We start from the raw sequence: 15799 nt of genomic DNA, 5'->3' as shown, positions 1-15799 counted from the left end.
ATTTAATCTGCTTGTTTCACTGCAATAGGCCATATTTTGCTCTATGCAAAAACAAATAAAGTTTTTAATATAACTAGGTCCTTCAATTTCAGTCGTCCTGATATAACAAATAGTCCTGTATGGGCTCTTTTGGAGCAGACCTGTTAATTATTCTTTTTGTACAATAAATAAAGACATCGGATTACTAGCATATGTGTTGACCCGTCTACACAGAAAATTGAATAAGGTAATATTGCTTTATAATTTAATGTATATTTCACTTAAAACAGGGAACTTTTTAACATATGCTGTGAGATTATCATTTAAATTTCTCATCAATGAGCCTTTAATTCACTGCCAAGCTAAAGCCTTTACCGCCTTTTGTTTTATGGTTTGTGGAACAGACGGATAATAAACTTAATAAAAAAAAAAAATTTAAAGCTGGAAATGTAAAGCAGTTTATTCAGGGGATTCAGTAAAAAAGGCCACAGTTTTTTGGGATTTCAGCTTAATGGCGTCACTGAAGCTACTTTTCTCTTCCAGGTGGTGATGTCTTACCTGTCCTTCCTCTGCGCTCGGCTCCTGGACCTGCGAACCGAAACCAGGGCGGTGCGGATCATACAGGCTGCATGGAGGAAGCACAAACTAAAGAAAGATCTGCTGCTCTATGAGGTTCCCTCATCCTTTTAGTTTCTGTCTGTTTATGATACTACTTTAGTTACATCTGGGTCTTAGAAATCAGAGTAACAACTGCTTTTATGATCATGTCTAGATGACAAGAGTTTTCCCCAGGTTTAGCAGTAAAAGTATAGTTTGCCTTTTTATTTTAAATAAAATTTCCAAAAAAAAGTTAGAATATTGTAGACTTTAAATTAGGGCTGGATGATATAGATAAAAAGCATGTCGATAAAATAGAAATCTGCATATTGATCGATATCGATAATTAGCAAGTGCAGCCCTGGACTTTTTATGCTGTTGCTTAATTATCTATTTTTAGACACAGACAGTGAATTCAAACTCAACCCTTTATTCAACCAACTTTTTACCAGAGCTACAAGTTTTTAAAAAAGAAAAACAAAGAACATGTGTTCTCTGAACTCTTTGAAGGGGGCGGAGCTTGGTTCCTGGGTCTGCGTTGTGATTGGTTGGGAGGATGTAATGACTGTAATATTGACCTACATGATAGGCTAGAATGCAAAAGGAAGGAAAACTGTTATTCTGTTGAACTTTTTATTGACTGATATACGTCTATCGATCGATATATATATTGTTATTGAATTATCGTCCAGCCCTAATTTAAATCTGCTTTAGGGTGTTTAAAAAGTCTGAGAATTTTTGCTCCTTCAGAAATGAACAAGATCCATCAAATCAGCGTCACAACCTTTCCATTTCCAGATGCCCATAACACCTTTTTTTTTTTAATTTTTGTTTTTTTAAATGTATCCTAAAGGTTATTTTTCATTTTGTTGGTTCAGGAGCGAAACACGGCGGCCATGAAGCTCCAGGCGGTGGTGAGAGGTTTCCTCAGGAGACGCAGAGCCCAGAGGCAGACCCGAGCCGCCACCATCATCCAGTCGTTCTGGAGAGGTCATTCAGCTCGGAACCGGCTGAGGATGCAGAAAGAAGCCGAGCTTCTCGCTCTGCAGCATAAAGCAGCTTCTGTCATCCAGGTAGGCGCTGGAAACGCCACAAATCGTCTTTTTAGAGACGCTGCTGGAGCAGACGCATCACAAAAATGAACGCGGTGAACTGTCTGGTAATTAGCCCCTAGAATGTGTCAAACTTTGTGTTTAATTGACACTTAATGTGATACTCCAGCATACAGTGAGTCGTAGAAATCTGTGAAATGGAGGGAAAATTATACATGTGAAACGTGTGGTGGGTATTTATTTTCTCTGATATTTTGCAGATCCTCCTTTGCTTAACTTTTTTGCTAAATATCGTAAACTCAGATCAGAAGGAAAGCATTTTTTAAGAGCAGTTTTTCAAGCCACGGATTCTTAATTGGATTTGTGTCTAGATTTTGAGTAGACCGGTTTATCTTTGTTTGTTTAACGACCTGGAAGGTGAAGCTCCGGCTCAGTCTCAAGTCTTTTGCAGTTTCTCTCAGGATTTCCCTGCTTTTATATCCACAATTTTTCCCATAAACTGACCAGGTTACCCGTCGCTCCTGAATTAAAAGCACTAAGACTGCACGATAGTCATCATTTTAGCCAACAGATTCTCAGCTTAGCTGTTATCTCTGCATAAAGCCATAAACATAACAGCTACTTAGAATAAAATACACCCAGATGGACTTTAGCTGCTAGTTTGGTGACATCTGACGTTTGTTTCTCTGGATTAATTAGAGGAATCGGAGTAAATGGATGCCATGTTTTTCAGATCTTCATTTATAATAATAATGGTAATGATGCTTCGTCTCACTATTACAAATCAATGGGATGATGTTGACAATTTTTTTTATTGCATACTTTAATCACATTTAGTACAATTTTCTACTTTTTAGCAGGAAATGCTAAATATAAATGGGAAATCTGTTTCTACAACCCATATCTACCGTGTTTTTTTGGACCATAAAGCGCATTAAATATTCTTCCCAAGTGTGTAATATAACCCCAAAGTCGTACTTAAACATTTTAACAGATTTTTGAGCGCATTGTCCCACATAAAATCAGTCAGTAAGCAGAACGGTAATCATATATAAGGTGCACCATAAAGTCCGAAAAATACGGTATATAATTCTTGTATTTATATATCTCATAAATGTATAAATTTAACATGTTTTTTTTTTTCCAGGCTCGCTGGAGGACGTTTTCCACCATGGCGGCTTATCGGCGCCTCCGTTATTACGCCGTCGTAGTCCAGGCCCAATGGCGGATGAAGATGGCCGCCAGCGCTTACGCTAACGCCCGGCGGGCCGCCGCTGTCCTTCAGAGGTACGCTCGAGCTCGGGCGCTGATGAAAACGGAGCGGGAGCGGTACCTCCTCGTCCGGAAGGCAGCGGTGACGCTCCAGAGGTCGTACAGGAGATGGAAGGACCAGAAAACTAAAAAGGAAAACGGCGCCGCCCGAACGATCCAAGCCGCGTTCAGGAGGTGGCGTGGAGACGAAACGGCGCGACGAGCCGCCGCCGCCGTGAAGATCCAGTCCTGGTACAGAACGCAGACGCTGGCCCGTCGGTACCGGAGGATCAGGAGGAGCGCGGTGCTCCTCCAAGCTCTCCTCAGGGGACACGCGCAGAGGCGCCGCTTTGAGGCGCTGAAGCTGCAGCACCGCTCCGCCGCCGTGGTCCAGGCCGCCTTCAGGGGACACCTGGCCAGGAAGCGGCTCGCCACGACCAGACGCGCCGCCACCACCATCCAGCGCTGGTTCCGGGCCTCCGTGGAGCGCCAGGCGTTCGTACGGATGAGGCGAGCAGCCGTTTCCATACAGGCGGCCTACCGTGGAAAAACGACCCGAGAGTCGCTCAGAAAGCGCCGCCGGGCCGCCACCGCCATCCAGGCGGCGTTCAGGAAACACGCCGCCAGGAAGAAGTTTCTTCTCCTGAGAAAAGCTGCCGCCGCCGTACAGCAGCGCTACAGAGCTACAGTTTTAGCGCGGAGGACACGGCGGGACTTCAGAGCTCTGAGGACGGCGGCGGTCGTTGTCCAAGCCGTCTGGAGAGGCCGATGTGAGAGGAGCGGCCTCAAGAGACGGCATCGCTGCGCCACCCTGATTCAGGCTCACTATCGCCGACACAGAGCCCAAAAAGAGTTTAGAGCCATGAGAGCGGCAGCTGTGGTCATACAGCGGCGCTATAAGGCTGTTCTGGTGGGAAATGGTGTAAGGAAGGAGTATCTGGAGAGGAAGGCGGCGTGCGTTACCCTCCAAGCTGGGTTCAGAGGCATGAGCGTGAGGTCAGGGCTGAGGAAGACGCACGAAGCCGCGACCGTCATTCAGTCCGCCGTCAGGATGCTGGCATGCAGGAAGCGATACGTTCTCCTTCAGAGCGCCGCCATCGTCCTCCAGAGCAGGTACCGGGCCAAGGTGGTCGGGGAGGAGCAGAGGAGGAGGTACCGAGCCGAGAAGAGCGCCGCCGTCGTCCTGCAGGCCGCCTTCCGAGGGATGAAGTCGAGGCGAAGCTTGAGACAAAGACACGAGTCTGCCAGAGTCATCCAGAGAGCTTTTAGGACCTACTGGGAACGCAAGCGCTTCCTTTCCTTAAAGGTCTGCGTCGTCACAGTTCAGCGCCGATATCGAGCTAACGTGGCAGCAAAGCATCAAAGACAGCAGTACGAGCAGATCAGGAGGGCAGCTGTCGGTCTCCAGGCGGCGTTCAGAGGACGCCAGGCGAGGAAGGAAGTTTCTCGCTGGCATCAGGCTGCAGCTGTGATCCAGGCCCAGTTCAGGAAGCACAGAGAGCGGGTCAAGTTCCAGGCGATGCGTCTGGCCGCCGTCATCATCCAGAGACGCTACAGAGCTCTGATCCTGCAGAGGAGAGACAGGGAAGACTTCCTGCATCTGAGACGCTCTGCTGTCGTCCTGCAGGCGGCGTTCAGAGCTCACCGCGTGAGAAGAACGGTTGCAGAGATGCACCGAGCCGCTACTGTCCTCCAGTCTCACTACAGGAGACGTAAGCAGCAGGAGGCCTTCAGGAGACGACGCTGGGCGGCGTGCGTCCTGCAGCAGAGGTTCAGAGCCCAGAGGCAGAAACAACGGGCTGTAAAACATTTCCAGCAGGTCAGAAGAGCCGCCGTCCTTCTGCAGGCTGCGTATCGAGGAATGAAGTCCAGGCAGCTTTTGAGGCAGAGGGAGGAGGCTGCACGAGTGATCCAGAGACTTTACCGGGCCCGCTGTGGACGCAAGCAGTTTGTGACCTTAAAGAACGTTGTGGTAAACATTCAGCGCCGATATCGAGCTAACGCTGCAGCCAGAAAACAAAGACAGCAGTACGAGCAGATCAGGAGGACAGCAGTCTGTCTCCAGGCGGCGTTCAGGGGGCTTCAGGTCAGAAAGTGTGTCGCTCGCTGGCATCAGGCTGCAGCTGTGATCCAGGCCCAGTTCAGGATGCACAGAGAGCGGGTCAAGTTCCAGGCGATGCGTCTGGCCGCCGTCATCATCCAGAGACGCTACAGAGCTCTGATCCTGCAGAGGAGAGACAGGGAAGACTTCCTGCATCTAAAACGCTCTGCTGTCGTCCTGCAGGCGGCGTTCAGAGCTCACCGTGTGAGAAGAAAGGTTGCAGAGATGCACCGAGCCGCTGAGGTCATTCAGGCTGGCTTCAGAGGCCACAAACAAAAACTGGCCTTCAGGCGGCAACGTTGGGCGGCGTGCGTCCTGCAGCAGAGGTTCAGAGCCCAGAGGCAGAAACGGCTTCAGTTCAGGTGTTACCAGCAGGTCAGAGAAGCCATCGTTCTTCTGCAGGCTGCGTATCGAGGAATGAAGTCCAGGCAGAAGATAAGACAAATGCATCAGGCTGCAAGCTTCATCCAGAGAGCTTACCGAGCCCGCTGTGGACGCAAGCAGTTTGTGACCTTAAAGAACGCCGTTGTAAATATTCAGCGCCGCTATCGGGCTAACGTTGCAGCAAAGCATCAAAGACAGCAGTACGAGCAGATCAGGAGGGCAGCAGTCGGTCTTCAGGCGGCGTTCAGAGGGCTTCAGGTGAGGAAGGAAGTTTCTCGCTGGCATCAGGCTGCAGCTGTAATCCAGGCTGAGTTCAGGAAGCACAGAGAGCAGGTCAAGTTCCAGGCGATGCGTCTGGCCGCCGTCATCATCCAGAGACGCTACAGAGCTCTGATCCTGCAGAGGAGAGACAGGGAAGACTTCCTGCATCTGAGACGCTCTGCTGTCGTCCTGCAGGCGGCGTTCAGAGCTCACCGTGTGAGAAGAAAGGTTGCAGAGATGCACAAAGCAGCGACTGTCCTCCAGTCTCACTACAGGAGACGTAAGCAGCAGGAGGCCTTCAGGAGACGACGCTGGGCGGCGTGCGTCCTGCAGCAGAGGTTTAGAGCCCAGAGGCAGAAACAACGGGCTGTAAAACATTTCCAGCAGGTCAGAAGAGGCGTCGTCCTTCTGCAGGCTGCGTATCGAGGAATGAAGTCCAGGCAGAAGATGAGACGAATGCATCAGGCTGCACGAGTGATCCAGAGAGCTTACCGGGCCCGCTGTGAGCGGCGGCAGTACCTCACCTTCAAGTCCTCCGTCATCCTAGTCCAGCGCCGATATCGAGCTAACGTTGCAGCAAAGCATCAAAGACAGCAGTACGAGCAGATCAGGAGGGCAGCAGTCGGTCTTCAGGCGGCGTTCAGAGGACGCCAGGCGAGGAAGGAAGTTTCTCGCTGGCATCAGGCTGCAGCTGTGATCCAGGCAGAGTTCAGGATGCACAGAGAGCGGGTCAAGTTCCAGGCGATGCGTCTGGCCGCCGTCATCATCCAGAGACGCTACAGAGCTCTGATCCTGCAGAGGAGAGACAGGGAAGACTTCCTGCATCTGAGACGCTCTGCTGTCGTCCTGCAGGCGGCGTTCAGAGCTCACTGTGTCAGGACTGAGATAGCAAAGATGCACAAAGCAGCGACTGTCCTCCAGTCTCACTACAGGAGACGTAAGCAGCAGGAGGCCTTCAGGAGACGACGCTGGGCAGCGTGCGTCCTGCAGCAGAGGTTCAGAGCCCAGAAATGTGGACGCCTTGAGGCAAAGCGTTACCAAGAGATAGGAAGAGCTGCCCTCACTCTGCAGGCTGCATATCGAGGAACGAAGGCCAGACAGAAGATGAGACGAAGGCATCAGGCTGCAGCCGTCATCCAGAGAGCTTACCGGGCCCGCCGTGAACGGCAGAAGTACCTGAAGCTTAGATCGGCTGCTCTCGTGGTTCAGAGAAGATATCGAGCCACTAAAGAAGCCAAAGCGGCGAGGGAGCGCTACATGGTGATGAAGCAGGCTGCCATCGTCCTGCAGAGATGCTGCAGAGCGTGGAGAGCAAGACGTCAGGTAGCGACATCAGTTCAGACCGCCGCTACGTTTCAGTCGGCCCTTAAACCGTCACACAAACATGTTTGACAAACTGGCTGCGATCTAATCAATCTAATCCCCGCAGGTCCTGGAAGCAGCCCGGGCAGAGCGGAGACTCCGTTTCACGGCTGCTGTTTTCCATCACCTCAGCGCCATAAAGATCCAACGAGCCCTGAGGGCGCAGCGGGCTTTGAGATCAGCAAAGGCACAGATCCATTCTGTCGTTACCGTACAGGTACCGTTACAAACCAGCACCAAAAGCCCCAAAAATGTCCCGTTGAAAGTGTTGCACCTGATTAAACGCTTTCTTTTGGCAGCGCTGGGTCAGAGCGAGGCTGCAGAGGAGACGATATCTGGAGGACCGGAGGAAGGTGGTGACGGTTCAGAGAGCCGTCAGGTGCTGGCTGGCGCGTCGCCACAGAGCCGCCGCCGTCATCCAGCGGGCGGTCCGAAGGTTCCTCCTCCTGAGACGGCAGGACAGAGTTCACCGAGGCATCGCCAAGGCTCAGGTGTGGTAATCGCTGCTGTGCTGAACACAGATCTGCTCAGAAGTATAAATACACACATCGTCCACATGAACGTTTATCTGAAACGACGCTGGTTACAAAAGTATTTAGTGGAGAATGATTTTCTTTCATTCCCAGAAGAATAATTCATTACACTGCAAAAAGGGAACTAAAAGTAAGTACAATTTTCTTGAAATTAGTGTATTTTTCCTTGATTCAGCTAAATAAGACTATTTGCCAATGGGATGAGTATTTTTACCCCTAAAATAAGATGATTAGATATCATGCACTTGAAATAAGATGATGGAGATGAGTTGTTCCTATTTTAAGTGCGACAATCTCATTCCATTGGCAAATAGTCTTATTTACCTGCTCAAATCAAGGAAAAATACAAACATTTCAAGAAAATTTTGCAGTGTACATAATTATATTTGGTAAAATGTAGAGAACTGGACCTTTTTTGTAGGCATCTGGCCTGATGCTGGTGGATTATTCAAGAAACTTAATGTTAAAGGTATATAGCCACGTTATGAGCCTACACTAAAAACACCAAAATCCAGTCGATCATGATAAAATAAGGTTGTTTACTCCAAATGTCCGTCCAAATAGTGTTTTGAGCTTCAATTGAACTCCAGCAATGAATGCAAACGGACGTGGCGCCATCTACCGGCAGCACCGCAGAACTATCAGAAAGCCAGAGGGAGACTAATAAATCAAAATTAAACTATAAAAATTTGCATTTCCTGCGAAAATGCACTGTGAATGCAGTAAGCTGAATGATTGAGCAAAAGATGCAGAAGATCTTTGAAGAAGAGAAAAAATAGCTGAAAAGCATTGAAGAATTTGAAAAAGTTGAGGAATTTGAAAGAGTTGAAGAATTTGAACATGAAAGAATAGCTGAATGATTAGAGGAAGAAAAAACTGAGGGAATGGCACCAAACATTTCCTAACTCATTCTAAACACTGAATCGTTTAACAAAGCAGAAGTAGAATTTCAAACTTGATTATACTGTAGCCATATGTGGGCCTGCATTTCTAGGGAGTATAAGGGGTTTCGCCCCCATTGAAAAGCATTGGATGTTTGACACCTCCTAACTTGGAGATGCTTTACGCGATGAGATCCAAATTTATTGTGGAGCATTCTGTATAAAGGAGGTACAGACTCTGTAAAGCAGAAGTTTGTAGGACCTTCCTAGAGCTACTTCCGGTTAGCAACATGCTAACCGTTAGCCGCTAACAAGGTTGTGTTCAGTATCACCGGGTGATTGTACTCTGTCAGTTTGGTCCAAATCCTGTACTGGGAAGTGCCTCAAAAAGGGGTGACAATACTTAATGTCACCAAACGTGACCAAAGTTCATGGGTCAGATCGGCCTCCTTTAGCAACTCAGCCTCACCACATCTGGGCCCAGAACTCAACATTTGACCAAAATGGTTTGTAGTGCCATTTCCCACAGGTGGGTGGTGCTGTATTGGCCAATTGGGTCGTCTCTGGGCATCATGCCAGGTCCTGTTGGAAGCAAAGGCCCAATAGGAAAGCATGTGAAATCCAAAAAGGGACAGAAAAGTCACACATGCCTCATAATCACTTGAAAATTTTAAAATGTTAAGAGGAAGTGACTGCGCGAATTTCAGATTCCTACATTCATCACAGCCACTGCAGTGGGTATCGAAAGTGGCCATTCTATCCCAATGGAGCCTGTCCCTCTAGTCAGCAGAGTTCCGTCGTCATGGAAACACACTCACACACCTGCAGAGGCCAGTCTACCGAAGTGCAGAGACTTTGCTCAGACTATGTCCAATAGGATTATAATGGAGAACATTTCCTCGCACAACACTTTATATCTCCTGATCCGTAAATGGTAGAGACGTAATTTTTTCTGCGTTTATTTCTTAACGGATAGGGGAAGAAGACTTGCTATCGTTTTTTTCTGGAAATATTTTAATAAAGGCGTAAAAAATTATGATATAAAGGGGATTTTTAAGGACTTTCAAAAATCCTCTAAAAACGGTCCCGAACAAATCACTCTAGCTGAAAGTATGAGATATCAAAATAATTTTTTCACTGTGAGTATCAGCAGGCTTTTGAGGACTACGTTGCTCATTTTTATGTTTGTACAAAAATCGGTGTAGGCACAGCGACGATGTAAAAAAGTGGATCCTGTGGAAAAATGCAGCTCTAAGGCATTTTCAGGATTTTGCACATTCGCTACTCCCGAACAAATTGTTCCTGCGGCAAAACCATAACAGTTATCCAAAAAAATCCTTTTTTGTGAGTGCCAGAAGGGTTGGGACATTTGTGTGTGAAAGTCTCATGCCTGTACATCAAACGGTTTAGGAGTAGCGAGGATGTGAAAACGTGTGATGTTTTGGATTTTCAGACGTCATTTTTCAAAACGGCTCCTTAGGAAATGAATGGGGGAGGTTTCGGGTTTGTGTCGCTCTGAGGTGATTTGCGAAAAATCTATAAATGCTACACCAATGAGAGCTACATTTCCTGAATCGAGACAAAAAATCCTACGTTTTGATGTATAATTTATGTGGATAGGTTGATAGTTGAGCGAGTGAGAAGAAGTTGTTCGGAGAAGAAGAATTTGTTAAATTTCTACAGTGCGCACTCTATAACTGCCTCCTTGACGACCATAGCAACGCATGTTATTTGCTGAATTTCTTGAAAAGCCAAAATTATTTTAAGGAGGTACTATATGAAAATGGTAAAAGATATGAAAAAGCTGAAATATACCATAATAGCTGAAAGATATCACTACATTTTAAAAGTTGAATGGCGTTTCTAGCTCAAAGTAGGCTGAAGCAGTAAGCTGTCAAAAAGCAGCTGAAATGAGCGGAATTTTAGTGAATTACATTAATTTCCTATGGGAGAAAAAAAAAGCTGAAAATTTGCAGAAAAAGCTGAATATTTTAAAAAGTTGAAAAGTTAAAAGTACAAAAAGATATAGCCATCGATTCCAGAAGAAGCTGAAAAGCTTAAAAGTTGAATGGTTGAAATCGGACAAAAAGTAGGAGTAGGAGGAGAAGCGAATCAAACTTTAAACAGTAAAAACACGAAAGAGGATCTAAATAACTGTGAATGCCTACTGCATTCACAGTAGGCATTCACAGTAATAATGCCAGGCAGAGCCTGACCCTCTGCAACGCCTCGCGGTAAAGCAGTAGCTCGGCGTGATCAAAGACCAACCATTATTAATTAAATAAAACAATCTACAGCAACTTTAAGAGCCTCATATCAGAACATCACGGAGAAATTAATTTCCCGTTCATAAACGGAAACAGAGACACGGCATCCAGGTAAAAATTAATTGATCTATTTATAAGGTTTGTACTTAAAAGCTAGGATTGACGATTTTTTTTCGGAAGTTTCTCCAAAGTCCTGTTTTTGAATAGCTGCGCATGTGCAAGACCGTCTTACCTGCTCTTCCGCTTCTCAAGGGGGATCACGTGAAAATTATTTTTATTATTATTATTATTATTATTATTATTATTATTATTATTATTATTATTTCTTTCTACTGATTCCTTCCTCTTCTTCTCAATATGAACGCGGTTCTCTTCTTGTGACTCTCAGCCATGTTCAAAGTCTACGGTGAGAGCAGCAGCGCTAAAGCTAACGGCTGAGCTAACGGCTGAGCTAACGGCTGAGCTAACGGCTGAGCTAACGGCTGAGCTAACGGCTGAGCTAACGGCTGAGCTAACTAGATTCATAAACACTAGAAGTACACTAGAAGACCAGCACGCTTGCTCAGTGCAGTATCCTGTTCATAACGGCAGGACTGGGTTTGACAGGAGCTCCGTTTCCGTCCCTCGTCTCTTGTCCCTCCAGGCTCTGTGGAGAGGACACCGCTCTCGCCTGCTGAGCGACGATCCAAAGCTTGTGGCGCTGAGGCACCGCGTGCGCAAAGTCTCCGCCGAGGTACGGGAGGAAGACAAGCTGTGCAACAAGACCTCCTCAGCGCTGCAGTACCTGCTGCAGTACAAACACTTCTCCTACATCCTGGAGGCTCTGAAAAACCTCGGTAAGACCTGGGATTATGGAATCAAAGCGACCCTGAGAGGAAAAGACTTGGGCGTGGTCGTCGGGTGTTTTTATACGTTCGTGAAAAAATAAATGTGTCTTTCTGTGAGCAGAGATCGCCACCAGGCTGTCGCCGGAGTGCTGCGAGCGGCTGGTGGAGAGCGGCGCCACCAAAGTGATCTTCACGCTGATACGCAGCTGCAACAGGAGCGGGCCCTGCATGGAGGTCATCGCCTTCTCCGTCCAGATCCTCCTCAACCTCTCCAAGGTAGAACCGGGGCAGAGCCGGCTGTGGCGTCACAGCGCAGACTCACCTGGAGGTCCAAATTATCTGCATCTGGGGGACCTCTACCTGTTTAACAACGGTGGTGCTTTGGTTTGAGCTCTAAATGATTACATGCATGACTCCAACACTGCAAAAAGGGATCTAAAGATAAGCAAAATGTTCTTAAACAACAATAATCTCATAGGGCTCAGCCTTCAAAGACGCAGAGCAGTTCACCACAAGAAGGGAACTAAAAGTAGGTAAAATATTGTTGAAATTAGTGAATGTGTCCTTGATTTGAGCAGATAAATAAGATGATCTGCCAATGGAATTAGTATTTTGACCCCTAAAATAAGATAATTAGACATCCTGCACTTGAAATAAGATAATGGAGATGAGTTGTTCCCATTTTAAGTGCAAAAATCTTATTCTATTGGCAGATCATCTTGATTACCTGTTCAAATCAAGGACAGATACATTAATTTTAAGAAATTTTTACTTATTTTTAGTTCTGTTTTTGCAGTGTGCATGACTCTAACACTGCACAAAGGGAACTTTAAAAATAAGTAAAATTTTCTTGAAATGAGTGTATTTATCCTAGATTTTAGCAGGCGAGTTTAAATGATCTGCCAACGGAATAAGATTGTTGCCTCTAAAATAGGAACAACTCATCTCCACCTTCTTATTTAAGGTGCAGTATATCTAATTGTCTCAATTTAGGGGTCAAAATACTCATTCCATTGGCAGATAATCTTATTTACCGGCTCAAAGCAAGGACAAATACACTAATTTCAACAATATTTGACCTACTTTTAGTTCCCCTATTGTGGTGAACTGCTCTGCGTCTTTGAAGGCTGAGCCCTATGAGATTATTGTTTTTTTTTTTAAAAGTCCTTTTTAAAGGTGCACAGCAAAAATGAACTCAAAGTAAGTAAATTGTTCTTGTAATTAATGTTTTTGTCAATGGTTTGAGTGGGCAAATTTAAATACGGTAATCTGGAAATGGAATATGATTTTTGCTCTTAAAATGGGAACAACTCATCTCAATCTTATTTAAGGTGCGTTATATAATCTTATTTTAGGGGTCAAAATACTAATTCTATTGGCAGATAATCTTATTATTTAGGGCGAATACACTAGTTTTAGTTGTGTTTTAGCAGTGACAGACGGGCCTGCAGCCTCCTGCAGGTTCTGTAATACCGAACATGGATGGATCAAACCACCTAAAAGTCAAAGCTCTGGTTTTGCCGCAGCATTTAATGAACAAAAACGATCATATCAGTTAATTTGTGCAGGAAAAAGTTTGGATTTATACACAAACGGATTAAAAAATGTGAGTTACCTTGCAACACAACAAACCTGCGCAACCGGTTCATATTTGCGCACAATTAATCCATAGGCAGCTAATAAACAGGGCTTCACTGGAAACGTCTGTCCAGATTAGATTTTTTATTTTTTTTATTTTGGTTGCTTTTTTCTTTACTTTAGCTAATATTCTGGATTTAAATAAATGAGGACGATTTAAGGGAGAATGTTTCAAGGCAATGTTCTCGAAATGTAATAAATTCAAGGTTTTTACAAACCGGTTGAATTAAAATGTTTTTTGAGTTGCTTGAGTTTTACTTTTCCTGTATAGAATCCTTCATTCAGACTTTGCCCTCTAGTGGGGGGTGTAAGTAGTGCAGGGGATAAATAGAAATTAAATATAGAAGCAGCAAGAAAGTGGCGTTTGGCTTCTAAAAGCTGCAATTAAAGTACTTTTGATACATTTTAATAAACGAGTCTTTCATAGTCATGTGGTAAATGAAAATTATGAATTTTTTGTTTGTGAATAAGCCGTTTTTTAAATAAGGGTTTTTTTTTTTGTTTTTTTTTTTTTAAAGTCCAGTATTTAAACTCAAATATATTTCTAACCTAATTTAAACAGGAAGAAAACTGAATTTTGAATTTGAGGCGTCTGTTGGTGTATATTATAGTTATATATAATGTTCATATTTAGACATTTTTTCCCAAAAGCATCTAAGACATTTTAGTTTTTATCTTAAGTCCAGCCGCCCCAGTATATGAATTAAGCCTTCTTTTATTTTTTATTTTTAATCCTAGGTTCATTACTTTACAATTGCCTTCTGTTGCTATCCACAGATTATCTGAGATTAAACCAAGATTATCTAAATAGAGTTTGTAATTGCTAGATTAAGCGGAAGTAGATTGAAGTTTGTTATTTTGAGCAAAAATTCAGAAAAAAGGCTCTTAAGACGTTAAACTACAGACTTTTCTGTTATTTCTTGAAGGCTTCTGTTGGGTTTAGCTCTGAGCTCTGTGAGAAAGCGCTGCACTTTTCCTCCCATTGATCGTGGCCTTGTTTTTTGTTTTCCCTCAGTACCACATGACCATAGAGGCGGTTTACTCGGTGGAAAACTCCCTGGAAACTCTGCTGGATTTACTGCAGAAATACCGGGAGAAGGCTGGTGATAAAGTGGCCGAGAAGGGCGGCAGCATTTTCACCAAAGCCTGCTTCCTTCTCGCTCTGCTGCTGCAGGACAAACGCCGCGCCGAGGTCTGCAAAACCATTTTTTATTTTATTTTATTACTGCATTCCACTGCAGTTCCAGAGAAATGACTTAAAACGTTGGTGCCTCGTCTGCTCAGGAGGTCGTTAAGGTCCCCAAGGCGCTGGAGCGGATTCGCAGCATCTACCGGCTCACCGCTCGCAAACACAAGATGGACGAAGAGAGGAGCCTAACCAGGCAGAAGATCAACGCCTCCATCAACGGCAGCTTCTTCGTTCCGTCGACGCCTCGTAAACCGCGGCCGCCGCCAAAGTGCGTGCGTTAGATCGGCAGCACACTGCAAAAAGGGAACTAAGAGTAAATAAAATGTTCTTGAAATTAGTCTTTTCCTTGATTTGAGCAGCTAAATAAGACCATTTGCCAATGGAATGAGTATTTTTCCCCCTAAAATAAGATAATTAGACATCCTGCACTCCGTAATCTTTATTCTGCATCCTGGAATAAGATGACGGAGATGAGTTGTTCTTATTTTAAGTGCAAAAATCTTAAACCGTTGGCAAAAAATCGTATTCAGCTGTCTTCCAGGAAAACTACACTAATTTCAAGAATCTTTACGTACTTTTAGTTCCCTTTCTGCAGTGCATTTTCTGGTGCTCTGTGTTGGCAGTGTAAACTAAAAGGATGTTTTTCTGTGGTTTTCAGGTTTGCTCCAGATTGGGTTCTCAGGAGGGACAAACTAAAAGACATTGTGGATCCTCTCAGGGCCATCCAGATGGTGGCGGAAACACTGTCTATTGCACTCTAGTTAGACGTCCTCTGTTTTTTATGTGTCTCATTTTTTTGTTTTTACAGAAAATACCATATTGTTTTTTTTTTATGCTGTCGTTTGTAAATAATTGGATCTGTTTTACGATATTAAAATTGATCTGTTTTAATAAGTTTGTTTTGGTTTTTTTTCTGCACGTACTGGGAACCATAAGTCCTGTAGGTCACATAAAGATGTTTAACTTAAACCGAGAGTCTGAGCGCATCGATGTGAACAGAAAGGAAAAACGAAGCTTCAACGTCAGGAAACTCTTGTGTTCATCTAAGTCTAGTTCTCTATAAGGTTTCAGCTCTGAATGTAAACCATTTTGTCAAAAGTACTGTATTTTTTGGACTATAAGGCACTTATAGTCTGGTCTTAGATGACAAAGTTTTTATCTTTTTACATCAGCTCCAGGTGCTAAATTAAGTTTCTGACACAGCAGTTTATTTCTTATGTGCTTAAATTGGCCTGAATTTCTGTGCATATAGTTGAGTTTCATTCAGGCTTTCGTGTTTTTTTTAATAAAACCTTCTTAAATGATTGGATTCACCAAGCTTCATGGATAAATATCGATTATCAGCAGGGCAATCAAAATGTATCCAGTGCTGGACACTAATGCATCTAATTTAATCTCTTATCACATGACTCAGGATTTTACAAGCCGAGCCTCTTTATTTCCCGCATTAAGCCAGTTTGGTTTGGACAACTCAGAC

At 44.7% G+C, this 15799-nt stretch overlaps 1 protein-coding gene across 3 annotated transcripts in view; it reads left to right on the top strand.

Annotated features, from left to right (window-relative positions):
- aspm (assembly factor for spindle microtubules) overlaps positions 1 to 15216 on the top strand; it is a 36980-nt gene extending 21764 nt beyond the window's left edge. The window contains exons 17-27 of one of the 3 annotated variants that reach the window (XM_036140813.1): positions 523 to 651; positions 1455 to 1649; positions 2776 to 5205; positions 6520 to 6948; positions 7055 to 7204; positions 7287 to 7478; positions 11312 to 11504; positions 11617 to 11771; positions 14149 to 14325; positions 14418 to 14590; positions 14981 to 15216. In XM_036140813.1, the coding sequence (XP_035996706.1) occupies positions 523 to 651; positions 1455 to 1649; positions 2776 to 5205; positions 6520 to 6948; positions 7055 to 7204; positions 7287 to 7478; positions 11312 to 11504; positions 11617 to 11771; positions 14149 to 14325; positions 14418 to 14590; positions 14981 to 15083 (4326 nt within the window). In that variant the 3' untranslated portion in view covers positions 15084 to 15216. Of the gene's footprint in view, positions 1 to 522; positions 652 to 1454; positions 1650 to 2775; positions 5964 to 6141; positions 6949 to 7054; positions 7205 to 7286; positions 7479 to 11311; positions 11505 to 11616; positions 11772 to 14148; positions 14326 to 14417; positions 14591 to 14980 lie in introns of all 3 variants that reach the window. The other 2 variants (XM_036140811.1, XM_036140812.1) reach the window with 2 other exon arrangements.
- The last annotated feature ends 583 nt before the right edge of the window (positions 15217 to 15799 follow it).

The sequence above is a fragment of the Fundulus heteroclitus genome, chromosome 9, assembly GCF_011125445.2.
Source record: "Fundulus heteroclitus isolate FHET01 chromosome 9, MU-UCD_Fhet_4.1, whole genome shotgun sequence".
Taxonomy (NCBI): domain Eukaryota; kingdom Metazoa; phylum Chordata; class Actinopteri; order Cyprinodontiformes; family Fundulidae; genus Fundulus; species Fundulus heteroclitus.
Note: the sequence above shows the minus strand (reverse complement) of the source record. Positions and strands in the feature narration are given on the sequence as shown.